Source organism: Syngnathoides biaculeatus, chromosome 4, assembly GCF_019802595.1.
Source record: "Syngnathoides biaculeatus isolate LvHL_M chromosome 4, ASM1980259v1, whole genome shotgun sequence".
In the NCBI taxonomy this organism is placed as follows: domain Eukaryota; kingdom Metazoa; phylum Chordata; class Actinopteri; order Syngnathiformes; family Syngnathidae; genus Syngnathoides; species Syngnathoides biaculeatus.
This window is the reverse complement of record NC_084643.1, coordinates 1,739,818-1,753,512: the sequence shown is the minus strand read 5'-3', so window position 1 is coordinate 1,753,512 and position 13,695 is coordinate 1,739,818. Positions and strand designations below refer to the sequence as shown.

The 13,695-nt window shown below is 45.7% G+C and overlaps 1 protein-coding gene across 3 annotated transcripts; it reads left to right on the top strand.

Moving 5' to 3' along the window:
* Window positions 1-901: 901 nt before the first annotated feature.
* adamts13 (ADAM metallopeptidase with thrombospondin type 1 motif, 13) lies at window positions 902-13,644 on the top strand. 3 transcript variants are annotated; one of them, XM_061817305.1, is made up of 28 exons: window positions 902-1,082; window positions 1,321-1,381; window positions 1,470-1,603; window positions 2,225-2,308; window positions 2,392-2,516; window positions 2,584-2,730; window positions 2,841-2,975; window positions 3,206-3,356; window positions 3,438-3,542; window positions 3,608-3,759; window positions 3,836-3,899; window positions 4,205-4,331; window positions 4,405-4,553; window positions 4,622-4,742; window positions 4,947-5,027; window positions 5,108-5,289; window positions 5,366-5,522; window positions 7,263-7,392; window positions 7,474-7,653; window positions 7,720-8,012; window positions 8,085-8,214; window positions 8,315-8,494; window positions 8,581-8,785; window positions 10,349-10,664; window positions 10,738-10,881; window positions 10,980-11,159; window positions 13,228-13,400; window positions 13,489-13,644. In XM_061817305.1, exons 1-28 carry the CDS (start codon window positions 978-980, stop codon window positions 13,642-13,644), a joined length of 4,167 nt encoding a protein of 1,388 aa, XP_061673289.1. In that variant the 5' UTR covers window positions 902-977. The 3 variants fall into 3 exon arrangements, with proteins under 3 accessions (XP_061673289.1, XP_061673288.1, XP_061673290.1); XM_061817304.1 differs by having other exon boundaries at window positions 13,228-13,641; XM_061817306.1 differs by lacking the exons at window positions 902-1,082; window positions 1,321-1,381; window positions 1,470-1,603; window positions 2,225-2,308 and having other exon boundaries at window positions 2,393-2,516; window positions 2,618-2,730; window positions 13,228-13,641.
* The last annotated feature ends 51 nt before the right edge of the window (window positions 13,645-13,695 follow it).

The following is a 13,695-nucleotide window of genomic DNA, read 5'->3' as shown; positions in this document are numbered from 1 at the left end:
TGTCGAAATTGTGCAAATTTGTCAATATTTCATCATGCTATTTTGTTTTCCATATGATGGACACATACAGAATATTTTAATAATCTGTATATATGTATAATGTAACATTCAATTATATCAAAATTAAATTACATTTCATCATGTTTATCATTTTCATATTTTTAAGGGTCCTATTGATACATTCATTCAAAATTAATTAATCAAATGTAACTAAAATGTAAATAGTTACATCTTGCCAACACTGTTACACAAACTAATAAACCTGCATTTATTGTTTTTACCTCAAATGAAATGGATTAAAATGACCTTTCCATACATCATAATTATGTTCACTATGATAGTAATATATCATTTCTCCCATAGTCTCTTTTTCTGTCCATGCATACAGATGCTGTAATGGTATTAAAAATTTACATTTAATTTAAATTAAATTGATTTAAATTTAATTTAAATTAAATTCTTATTATTAATTAATTTAAATTGAATCCCAGATGTCCTGGTCATGCGCTGTATTCTTGTGTGTGCACAGATTTTAATGCTCGTATATATAATTTTTTCATCTTTAGGCTTATGTCTGCCCTCTATTGGTAATAATAGATAACAGCACCAGTGTGCTTTTACTAAATTTGAAAGTGGGGGCGACAAGCTAAAGGGGGGGGGGAGAACATTGAGGAAATCATGTACGTTTATTGATTAAGGAAGAAATCCCTCATTGTCGCCATGACAGCGTGAATCAAATGGAAGAGGGACGCCAGAAATGCTGAAATTCAAACTGCACGATACACGCAGGTGAGGCAACCAATGAGGGGCCTCCCTGCGGTCCCGCGCCAGGAAAAACAGCAAATGAAAGGTCCCATCCATCAACGTTGTCCCTGCTGTTTGCATAAAGACGTTAGTTAGTCATTCCACCTCGGTCGGATCCCCAGCCTGCAGGGTGGGACGGTCGCATTCTGTTTTAGTGCTAAAGCAGACCGGGTATGCGCTCAGGGACGGGGGCCAGAATGGCGTCCGTGACTCCCCTCCGTCTGCTGCTGTTTCTCCTAGCGACCTTCGGCGCGCTAATGAGATCTCCGTTGGCCGAGGTAAGAGAAAAGCCAGCGGTCGCCGCCAGCGCTGTGGCTTCTCATTCCACTCCTCGCGGGCCTCTGCTAAGTACATTGGACTTTTCAACTTTAAACTGTTTATCATCTGTCAAACGCCCACAACCTGCGGAGTTGTACTACATTTTCTGGGAAACTCACAATACGAGCATGATTCAAATATGCCGTTGCTAAAATATCCAGAATGAACATGATTTTTTTTTTTTTTTTTTTTTGCCAGCTTTTTGATTATTCAAGCAGTCAAGGAGACATAGCGCCAAATTCTCCTTCTGATATCTCGGGTATGTGAGGCTGTCGCTATGTTTAAAAAAATAAAATCAATCATAAAGGAAACGTCTTGGGCATAAAAACAACGTATATCTTGCACAGCGAGAGGTCGGCCCCGCCGCTCAACTCCGATGCCCGCTGTCACGTACTTGGAACTGCTGGTAGTGGTCGGACCCGACGTCCAGCACATCCACAAGCAGGACACGGAACGCTACATACTCACCAACCTCAACATCGTAAGTGGGGGCAACTGGCGGGAATACAGGAAGGAGGAATTTCCCCTCTCAAATGTGAGCAGACGTATCAAGCTGTGAACAGAAATATTCATGCGGAGAAGGGTGAGACTCAATCATGGGTGTCGTTATTATTATGAAGAATAATAAATAACAACCATTAACGTGAATAAAGTGTGACATGGGACAGCAAAAATTGAATGCACACTGAATGAGAGAAACAAAATAAATATACACGCAAACCGATGAGACCACGAGGCACACCTGGACAAGACACGATCGCTCGATACAGGTCGAATTGAGAACCTCACGAGCAAGATGTAAACACGGGAAAAGAGGATGGAACGTGCAATTAAACTCACAACAAAAACAGTAATTAATGGCCACGAGCATGAGGAGGACACACGACCGCCACACATCATTTGAAAATGATGAACAAACGATCTTTTTTCCAATTTTCTCAGCTTTCAAGGCGCATTTTTGAGAGGAAAAAACATTGTAAAATGCACTTTGCAGCTGTTGGATCAATTGAGGCTTTGTGAAATTCATTCGACATTATAATTTTCGCAAGAATGTTGAGATGATTGCGTGGGACAATTTCCACCGTGTCCACGGTCCCCGCAGGCCTCGGAACTGCTGCGGGACACGACTTTGGGAGTCAACCTGAGGGTGCAGCTGGTTCGCATGATCATCCTGTCAGAAGCAGAGGTGGGCAACTCCTTTCAAAAGTGGGCCCACGTCGCGGCTTTTCCCAACTCGAGAGATTCTTGTTCTTTTTCGCCCGATTGCAGTCCGAGATCCAATTGTCTACAAACATCACGGCTTCTCTGCAAAGCGTTTGCAAGTGGGGCTCCCGGTTGAATCCGTCCGATGACACAGACCCGTTGCACGCCGATCTGCTTCTGTATATTACAAGGTTGGTGGCACGCCGTCGGTGTGGAGGTCCGAATCTGATTATAGCGCTTGTCACTGGTAACAAATAGGTATGACCTGGTGTTGCCCAACGGCAACAAGCAGGTCAGGGGAGTGACGCATCTGGGAGGTGCTTGCTCCGCTGAATGGAACTGTGTGATCACAGAGGACACGGGATTCGACCTGGGGATCACGATCGCTCATGAGATTGCGCACAGGTACGAACGCCCAGGAAATCACGCACAAGGCAGTTGGAAGGGCGGTGTAACGGCCAACGGGATTCCTACAAAATACAATGAGCCGACTAAAATTGATTTTATTCCCCCAGTTTCGGCATCAACCACGACGGAGTGGGGAACACGTGCAGCCGGAGCCGCTTCTTGATGGCTTCCGATGGAGGCTACAACAGCGTGGATCTGAAATGGTCACCCTGCAGCAGACCTCAGCTGCTCGCCTTCTTCAGGTCGGCGGCCCTTCCAAAATACACACTTAGCATGTTTCACTTGAGTTACTGATCATATGCTTGCAAGAACGTTCACGTCAGGTCTTTCCAATCCAGAAAACCAAACGGTCTTGGTATTTCCCAATGTAGCGCTCGCTTCCCTTTACCCATTAAACCAGATCGGTTCTCCAGGGTCGTGTTTTAGTTCTCTAAACGGAAAAGGGTAGATTCCAATGCAATTGTGTCGCCAGAGAAGGACATGCTGAATGTGTGAAGGACCTGCCGGCCCACGAGAGTTCCCTGCAGGACTGGAAACCCGGCCTTTATTACGGGGTTGACGACCAGTGTCGAATCGCTTTCGGAAGTACCGCGAGAAGTTGCTCGTTCACCAATCCAGATCTGGTAAAAAAAAAAAAATCTCCATTATTACAGTTTGTAAAGTAGTTGACCATTTCTACACATTATTCCTGCCTTCCCCATCAGCCAACGTGCAGGGTTCTATCTTGTCACACGAACCCAAACGATGAGAGCTCCTGCAAACGTCTTCTATTACCACTCCTCGACGGGACGGAATGCGGACCTAATCAAGTAATATAAAACCTTAAGTAGATATGTAATCGAAGCACACGCGTGACTTTTATTGTTCCTTGCAGTGGTGTCTGAAAGGACGCTGCGTGTCCCCGCACCAGCTCAGTACCTCTGAGGTGATTCACGGGTCTTGGTCCAGCTGGTCTGGCTTTTCGGGTTGCTCCCGAACCTGCGGCGGGGGAATCGCTCACCGCACACGCCAGTGCAACAACCCGAGGTGGACGCCATTCACAGTCACCGTCAAGACCGGAATTTATCAACATGTTCCAAAATAATAATTATGTTGTTTCCAGACCCGCTTTCGGGGGAGATGATTGCGTGGGGATGAGTATTGAGGCTGAACTTTGTAACCGGCGGGTGAGTACGGACTCTTCATATTTACACAGGGCCTCTAGGTCCTAGGTCAGTGCCGTTTACTCGGTGGATTGTTGGAAGTTTATGCTTTTATTTTGGACTGTCACCACCGAAAAAAAAAACCCTCACAATTATTTCAGTATGGATTGAGGCAGAGGAAGTTTAACAGAAGTTGACCAAAGTCACCCGTCAACAAATTAGACGGAAAAAAAAAGCCTCAACAGCTCTTGGCAGTTGTGGATGTAAATTCATGATGTCAGCATTAATACCGGAAAATGTATTTTTATAAGGCATGTTTGCCGTTGCAGCCGTGCGGGCGGACCCAGCTGGATTTCATGGCCGAACAGTGTTCCGCAACAGACCCGGAACCGCTTTTCCTTCGTCCGCGCCAGGCCTCATTCTACACCTGGATGCCTGCGGTGGGCTTCTCAAAAGGTGGGAAAACACAAAAGCCCCTCCCACCCCATCCCCCGTAAACGCATTTGTGAAATATTCTTGCCGTGGCCAGGTGACGAGCAATGCAGATACATGTGCCAGGCCAAGGAGGAGAACTTCATCGTGAGCCGAGGGTCTCAGTTCGCGGACGGAACGCGCTGCGAGGCCGACGGCCAAGCTGCTTCCGGTTCCGTGGCTGCTTGTCTGCGCGGGAAATGCCTGGTAGAGACCATTTTCATACCAAAACAAAACACGCGCGGCAGTCTTACATACATTTCGATTCCGATCAGCTGTTCGGCTGCGATGGCGTGTTGCATTCTGGGAAAGTAACAGACGCGTGCGGTTTGTGCGGGGGAGACGGATCTTCCTGCACCTTGACCTCTGACTCCTTCACTGGAGGTCGGGCAAAAGGTAAGAACGAGATCTTTGGACTGAACATTTATCGGAAACAACATCTTGAAACGCCAACGACACACATTTCAATGTGCTGCATTTTGCCGACAGTTTGAAATCATAATTATTAGATGATTGGATGAATAATGCATTTGTGTCGTGGGATCGCCTTGACTGACAAATTGTCTTCGGTTTGTTTTTTTCATTTGTATTTCCTTCCAGACTACACCACGTTCCTGACGTTGCCATTAAATGCAACGCAGGTTTATATTGTCAACCGGGCACCTCTGTTCACCCATTTGGGTGCGTGGCATCGCGTCAGCTTTGGAACCGGACCGGATTGTGAATTTCACGTCGGACTGTTTTGCACTCTGCACGCACAGCTGTACTTTACGGAGATCGATATATCATCGCCGGGACGGGCAGGACAATCACGAACGTGACCCATCCGTCCCCGCTGGATGATGACTGGCTTAAGTACAGCCTCCATCTGACCCCTGACCTTTTACCTGAAATGGAAGAGTTGCTGCTGGTCGGACCAGTACAACAGCAGATCAGCATTCAGGTCTAGAAGATGCTGTAAAGTTCCACATCGCGCAAACGGAGCTGTCAATTCAAATGTGGATGTCTTCGTTTTCCAGGTGTATCGCAAATACGGGAAAGAATATGGAGAGAAAACAAACCCCAACATTAGCTATCAGCTTTATGTTCCCAGTGCTCAGAACCACGAGACAGAAATCAAACGCGAAGGCACGTGGAGCATTGTAACAACACCCTGCTCTGTCTCCTGTGGTTCAGGTAAGCCAGTTTTTTTTTTAATTTTATTTTATTTGCCGGTTCATTCAAACCCTCCGCTAAAATACGTCCTCATCATCCCAGCGTACGTAGGTTTAGTCTTGCGCTGATACTGTCACAAATTGTTAAAGGTTGACATCTTTAACTGTGTATTGTCTATCTGTAATTGTATCTTTCTCAAAAGGAAATGAACATTTCCTGAGAAATTCTCAGCAAATATATTCAAACAATTGCCAGACGCTGGTTCAACTTGTAGCGGTCTTATACAGTGAAGAAAATAAGTATTTGAACACCCTGGTATATTGCAAGTTCTCCCACTTAGAAATCATAGAGGGGTCTGAAATTTTCATCGTAGGTGCATGTCCGCTGTGAGAGAGAAAATCTAAAAAGAAAAATCCAGAAATCACAATGTATGATTATTTTTAACAATTTATTTGTGTGATACAGCTGCAAATAAGCATTTGAACACCTGTCTATCGGCTAGAATTCAGACCCTCAAAGACCTGTTAGTCCACCTTGAAAACTCCACCTCCACTCCATGCATAATCCTGAATCCAACACATCTGTGTGAGGTCGTTAGCGGCATAAAGACCCCTGTCCACCCCATACAAATCAGTAAGACTCAAACTTGGAATAGGTCCAAGACCAAAGAGCTGTCCAAAGACACCAGAGACAAAATTGTACAACTCCACATGGCTGGAAAGTGCTACGGAGAAATTGTCAAGCAGCTTGGTGACAAAGGTCCACTGTTGGAGCAATCATTAGAAAATGAACGATCACTCTCAATGGAGTGGAGCCCCATGCAAGATATCACCTCGTGGGGTCTCAATAATCCTTAGAAAGGTGAGGAATCAGCCCAGGACTACATGCCTGGACTTGGTCAACACCTGAAAATTGCTGGGATCACGGTTTCCATTATGACTGTTGGTAATACACTAAGACGTCACGGTTTGAAATCATGCATGGCACGGAAGGTTTCCCCTGCTTAAAGCAGCACATGTCAAGGCCCGTCGTAAGTTTGCCAATGACCATGTGGATGATACAGAGGAATCATGGGAGAACGTTTTGTCATCAGATGAGACCAAAATGGAACTTTTTGGTCATAATTCCAGTAACCGTGTTTGGATGAAGACAAATGATGACTTCCATCCCAAGAACACCATCTCTCCTGTGAAGCATGGGGGTGGTAGCATCATGCTTTGGGGGTGTTTTTCTGCACATGGGAACGTACGACTGCACTGTATGAAGGAGAGGATGACCGCGGCCATGTATTGTGAGATTTTGGGGAACAACCTCTTTCCCTCAGTCAGAGCATTGAAGATGGGGCGTGGCTGGGTCTTTCAACATGACAATGACCAGAAGCACACAGCCAGGAAAACCAAGGAATGGCAACGTAAGAAGCATATCAAGGTTCTGGCGTGGCCAAGCCAGTCTCCAGACACTAAATCCAATAGAAAATCTTGAGAAAATCAGGGAGCTGAAACTCAGTGTTTCTCAGTGACAGCCCAGAAACCTGACTGATCTAGAGAAGATCTGTGTGGAGGAGGGGGCCAAAATCCCTCCTGCAGTGTGTACAAACCTGGTGAACAACTACAGGAAATGTTTGATCTCTGTAATTGCAAACAAAGGCGACTGTACCAAATATTAACATTGGTTTTCTCAGGTGTTCAAATACTTATTTACAGCTCAAGACAAGCACATAAAAGATGCTGCAGTTCAGGCTCATGCAAGGTTGTCTTGCAGGTGTGCAGAAGCATCAGCGTGTGTGTGTGGACAAAGAAAGCAACACACAGCTGGAGGAGCAGCATTGTCACGCGTCTCCTCCGGTTTTAGCTCAGGAAACAGCGTGCCAGCTCCCGGCATGCCCACCGAGGCCAGTACCGCAAAATAACAGCACAGGCACACGTTTTGGCCAGGGGCGCTGATTTGTGGCACTTGTACAACCAATTTCCAGGTGGGTCACAGGAGAGTTCGGACCCTGCAGCACTTCCTGCGGCACAGGAGAGCGAATCCGTTCCGTGACATGCGTTCGGCGACACGGCGCAGATGTCGTCAAGGTTCAGGATTCGGACTGCCCGGCCGACGCGGCTCCCGATGCTGTTGAAACCTGTCACCTTCGACATTGTCCTGGCAGGTACTAAGTGCAAACTAAACAGCAACTCGTCGTGGAGAAGAAGGAACTAACTCTTTGTGTTCTAAGATGGCGTGTGTGGGAGGCAGGGAAGTGTTCAGCAGTGTGCGGGCCCGGAGAACTCAAACGAAACGTGTCGTGCGTGCGACAAGACGAAAGCCGAGAAGTTGAAGTCGATGAAAGTTTTTGCTCAAATCAGATAAGACCTCCTGAATTTGTGCCTTGTGTCGTGGACGTCTGTCCCGTCGGGTGGGAACAGGACCAGTCGGCTTCTCAGCTGAGCTCAATGCCGAGATCCAGACTGGCCCCCATCTTTGTGTGGAGCCCGGTTGTCACTCAGTGCTCAAAGACCTGCGGAAACGGTATGGACGGCACATTCGGCCACCGCGATCGTCGCGTTCTCATGACTCACTCAAAGTACGTTCCGTCGATAGGAACGTTACAAATGTGGTTCTCATGTGTGGACCATCAGACCAGAGGGAGGATACCGGACGTCTACTGTGACCCTTCGACCCAACCGCCTCCTAAAACTAAGAACTGCAACACACTCCCTTGCCCTCCCATGTAAGAGAATCCTGTATGAAAATTGACAAGTTTTCTGGCTCTGCCAATATAAACAATCTAAATACTTTATTAATAACAATAATATATCCTCCACCACCAGGTGGCGATCTCAGCCAGGCATCTGCAGCACAACGTGCGGCGGCGGGGTCGCCAACACAGTCCTGTACTGTTCTCGGCAGGCCGCCGGACAGCAAGAGGAGGTCCTGCGGGATTCGGAGTGCGAGGACTTACCAAAACCCACAGCAGTGGTGTCGTGTAACACCCACAGCTGCCCGGCAAGGTCACACAAACGCACAGCGTACTCGTTTCTTGCCGCGTTTGTTTGCCAATGCAAAAATCACGGGAGCACGGGTTTCTTGCGTCCAGGTGGAAGGTCGAGGTCGTGTTGCCCTGCTCTGCGTCTTGCAACCTGGGTGTAGTCCACCGCAACGTGTCCTGTGTCCAGTTCGTCCGAGGCAAGGAAAGTGTAGTGCCGGAGGAGAGCTGCCGTACGTTGGTGAAACCGGCGAGCACGGTGCCCTGCCTGGTGCAGGTCTGCACTTTGGGATGGGAGGCCAAGCCGTGGAGCCAGGTACAATTCTTTCGAAAAACACACATCTGTTGACACCGCTGCTACCCAGCAGTCCTTTTTCTTCGACGCTTTTCCTTATAAAAGCCAGCCAGTGACTGCATATAACCACACAAACATCCACGGTTGCAGAGAAGGAAGGCAGGCAGGAGCCAAGAAGTGAATCAGGAACCTCTCAATTGTGAGCCAGATGTGTTAACCGCTACCGCACCGTGCTTAGCCACATCAAATTATATCACATAAGCAGTAGATGAATCTAAAATGAATATAACACACACATGAGTTAGTTTCAGATTAAATGCAAATGTGTTGATTTTAAAAGTAAATATAACTTGACTGTACTTAAAATATATTTTAAGTACAGTATATAAGCATGTATGCATTGTACTGGATAAAAATAAAAACCAAAAATATAAAAATCAAATAAAAAAAGTTTCACCCGCTGTAACCACGGACCTAAAAAAAAACAAAAAAAAAGACTGGATAGCACATCGACATCGAGCGGTGTGTCGATTGGTTGAAGCCAGTAAACCGCTGCCGTCTTGGTACTCGGTACACGGTTTACAGGTTGGATTATGGCTGGGGTTTTCTCAAATTTGGCATGTAGAATTAAAACTGGTCGTGTGAGCTTGACATTTTTTCAGTTCTGGCAACATGACGGGTTTTTAATTCGACTTGGTAAGCCAAAAAAGGCAAAGTGCAAAGGAAAGACATAGGACACCGTGATTAGTAAGAAATCTTGCATATTACCTAGGGCCCAATTTCCATGAAATGTTAACTTTTCCCAAAATATCACCATAACATAGCAAAAAAGTAAGCATTTTTTTGTCATAAAAAACTTTTTAAAGTCAATCAGTTTGATATATATTTTTTAAATAAGGACTCGCAATGGGAAAATACATGCTAGTTTCAGTTTGCAGAGTTCTGTATTATGAAATTCATCCAAAATTTCACAGAAAATGTGTTTTCTTGTTTATCCACTGATGAAGTTTGGGAAAATATTTACATTGTTTTTTTTGCAAAACACGTCATCTTATAAAGGTGAAGCAGAGAGTGAACGGTGAACAACAACGACCGTAAAAAAATTTTGAATTAAGATCATCAGAAAATAAAAAAAAAGTTTACAAACAAACTTTAACAGTGTCAAAGTAAATCTTTCTAACTTAGCTGTGGAATGTTTTCTCACAGCCACGAAACTGGCGATTAATGCAGTTTATCGCTGTCACTGCACAGGTCGGCATGGTTGTTTTGGGAGTATCAAGATGGCGACTTAAGTTTTGGTGGCCAATGAGCCATCCAGTCTTTTTTGTTGTTGTTGTTGATGTTTTTTTAAATCAGTGACCGTAACATTCTGCAAAAATTGAGCATTTACTGCGGCGATTCTCTCACGTACCACTAGAGGGAGCCCGAGCGCCACTCGTGATACTCGTCCCTCTATTTGAGAACCGACAATGTACATACTGTACAATAAGTTAATACAGCTGACATTGTGCTTTGCACCTCTGTGAATCTTTTCATCCATGTCGGGTGTGTTTTCACTCAACTGCCGTTCCTCGGTGCACGCAGTGTTCGGTGTCGTGTGGCTACGGCATCCGGTCCAGAACCGTGTCGTGCGTGGCCCCCTCCAAGCCGGAGCCCCTCAGCCCTCTTTTGTGCATGCACATCCCCAAGCCCATCACCATCCAAGGCTGCAGCATGGAAAGCTGCCCGGCTGTATCACCCACCGGGCCCGTCATCCCGGCACCGAGCCCCGCACCAAAGAAGGATTTTCACCCGTCTCCCAATAGAATTCCTAAAAGGTTCCGCATGCGCAAGCCTCTTCTAAGTCCATCACTCAACCACGGGAAGTCCAACACAACAGCCAGACCTTCCACTAAACCAAGTAACAATTACGCTCGATTGCGCGCTTTACTCACCTTCATTAGCGGCAAAACAAACTCTTCGCTCCTCACCAGGTGCGTGCGGAAAGCTGCTCCTGCAAGAATCCGCCACAGTTGACTTGAGCAACGCCACCGGTCCCTGCACGGTGGCCGTCGGTCGACCTCTGGGGGAGGTCATCCACGTCCAAGTACAGGCGAGCTCCCTGAACTGCCGGAAGCGTGAGCAACAACCCAGCACGCACGCATTCGTTAACTTCCCAATTAGACGGAAGCCGAATTAAGGACCGACTCACTTGTTGAATGCGTCCCCCCCACAGGAGAATATGCCGTCTTTTTCGACCGGCTGGTGCTTGTGCGAAAGTGCGAGCAGGCAGCGGGCAGCGCGCTGACCACCAGGACCAACGTCCTCCTTGTGCATCAGAATCTGTTCACGTCTGGGAATGGAATCGTCTTCACCTACACCTCGCGGAGGAACGTAAAAAAAAGCCCCAGTCAACGTAGGTCGAGCGTAGGAAGTGTCTGCAAGGCTGAGAAAAAAAAAGAAACAAAAAAACATCTCCCGTGACCATAAATGCGGGATTTAGATTAGAAGAACGATCATTGCACCACAAAGGAAGTCAAAAACTTACCAACATGTTGAGTGTGTGGGCTCATTTTGAGTCGCCATATCATTGAGCTCGTGGCACCTACGTCATAAATTTACGCGACTTGTTTACCGCGCCATATTGCCGGTCAAGCTAAGCATAGCTCAATGCTCAGTCAGTCGGAGATGACACGGAAATATGTCTTGCGGCACAACACCCGGATTCTTGTCCGATAGCGTCAGATGTTTAGAAGGTGAAAATAAACTAAGGTACGTGGAAAAATTAGATAAACTCGGCATAGAGGACCCGTATTTCATGCCGAAATTGATGTTTTCACTGATAAGAAATTGGATTGTTTATTCGCTTCCGCTTGTCTTGGACAACTGGATCTACACATGGATCTGGTGAGTAAGTCATCGAGATTTACACGGACAATTTTGAAAGCGCATAAAAGTCTGGAAGCATATGAATACCGTTCTCAACAGGAATAAATGCCACATAGTGACGGTTTTGACGGCTTGTGAAGGCGGAAGTGTGTGCGGCGACACATGAACCTTTCCACCAATCAATCTTTTGGTTTAGTATTCAATACAAATACTAATATTTAAACAAATGACCCCTGGTTTAACACAAACTAGAATTCATTAACTATGATTGAAACAAAAAAAGAAGACGTGTCGTCTCCATGGAACATACATGGAAGCGATTCTGGTCACACTTTATCTCTATAAATCTCTGTGACTGTTTTTTTTAAAATACGCATTGTTCTCAAATGAGCTAATTTAGCGTTATAAATACTTTTTGGTAATTTGAGATTGAGAATAATAAATCCTACTTGAAATGAAGCGATCGCTACACAGGCGTGTGTGTATTTTGGTAGGGCCATCCATCATGTTTAATTGCTGAAATCCATCGATATTTTCTGGTCTTTTCAACTGGTATTCCATAGAATGCTCTCGTTTGTTGTGACAACTAGCAGCGCAACAGGTCTCGGGTATTGTAAATATTCTCCTCCGGTTCAATGTCTCCCACAATGTCGAGCAGCTCTGTGTGACCGGCAATATGGCCCCGTGAAAATGGTGACGAGCTCTGTATGACGCCCTTACTAGAAAAATGTTTTTAAAATGTCGCTTTTTAAATATCCCGATGCATAAGAATCTTTTTGGGGAATTTTTGCCATGAGTTCGGTTCCCACTCAGCGATGGCGTCTACACTTCATACAGTAGTACATCCCCTGCGACTTGACTGGCGACCAGTTCAGGATTTCAGGATTCTGCCTTTCGCCCAAAGTTAGCTGGAAGTGGCTCCAGCACTCCCGCGACCCTTGTGAGAATAAGCGGCTTGGAAAATGGATGGATGCTATTGTAAACTGATTTTTACTATTAACCCATTCATGGGCAGGGTGGTGATTTTTTGCCTTATTGAGATAAAAGTCTCCTAACAGGCCATAATCAAGGAAATAACACTTCTTTTTTTATTTATGGCTATATTATATGATAACTTTACTCATTTATAATCTCGTCCACCAGAATCAGATTAAAACACGTCAATATTTTGATATACTGAAGGATATAATGCGTGAAAATCATGATGTCCCAAAAATGGGACGCTGCCCGCAAATGGGTTAATGAGCATCTTGCCCATTTTTTTTTTCTCTGTATGAGAATTATGGCATGAAAATGACTATAAAGTACTTGCCAATTAGGGTACTTTTAGTAAATATTTTGAAGCCGCATCCGCTGTGGAGTAAATTAGCACAGTCCCAACCGCAACAATACCTTGAATTAATTCCGCTCATAACACATTATCTTTATGAAGGCAGAATTATTGTTGGAGTTCTTATAATATTGTGGGTAAAATGGCCGCCGGTTAGGTTTATTTAACACCTCGCAACACAAACAAAATTACAAATATGTTTATGGTCGCTAAGCAGATGATGTAGGTTGCATCGGTAAAAGGCCATTTTTGCTTTTCCCCGAAGATTGCGACAAGCAGTTGTTCTCCTCCAGCGGGGTATTCGAGAATCCGACTTCGGACTCCAACAGCCCTTGTCGGGTGCTAATCAACGCTCCCCCCTCGGTGAAGATCCGAATCCAAGCGGTGCACATCGGCTTGCTCTTCAACGCCACGAACTCGCAGTCATCCTACATTACGGTGGGCACGTGCAGCCATCCTATTACCGAAAACATTCAGCAGAAAAAAAAAAAAAATGCGCGAAACCTGTCTTGTATGTGTTGTCCAGATCCGGGACATGGACATGCTGAAGACCAACGTGTTTCAAGGCCCACAGCTCTTTCGGTGGCAGTCCTCGGGAAACATGGCGGAGGTTGAATTCCATGGAGATTACCAGCACACAGCCGGAAGCTTTAGAGCGGAATATTCCTTTGTACAAGTTTAAGATTTCGCAATTTCTTAAAACTTTCACTTTTTTGTTTTTTATGTATGATAC

Coding starts and splice junctions, on each gene's coding strand:
- adamts13 (XM_061817304.1), top strand. CDS start 978: ATGCGCTCAGGGACGGGGGCCAGAATGGCGTCCGTGACTCCCCTCCGT. Junction 2,517..2,583: donor CTGCTTCTGTATATTACAAG/GTTGGTGGCACG, acceptor GGTAACAAATAG/GTATGACCTGGTGTTGCCCA. Junction 10,665..10,737: donor CAGACCTTCCACTAAACCAA/GTAACAATTACG, acceptor GCTCCTCACCAG/GTGCGTGCGGAAAGCTGCTC.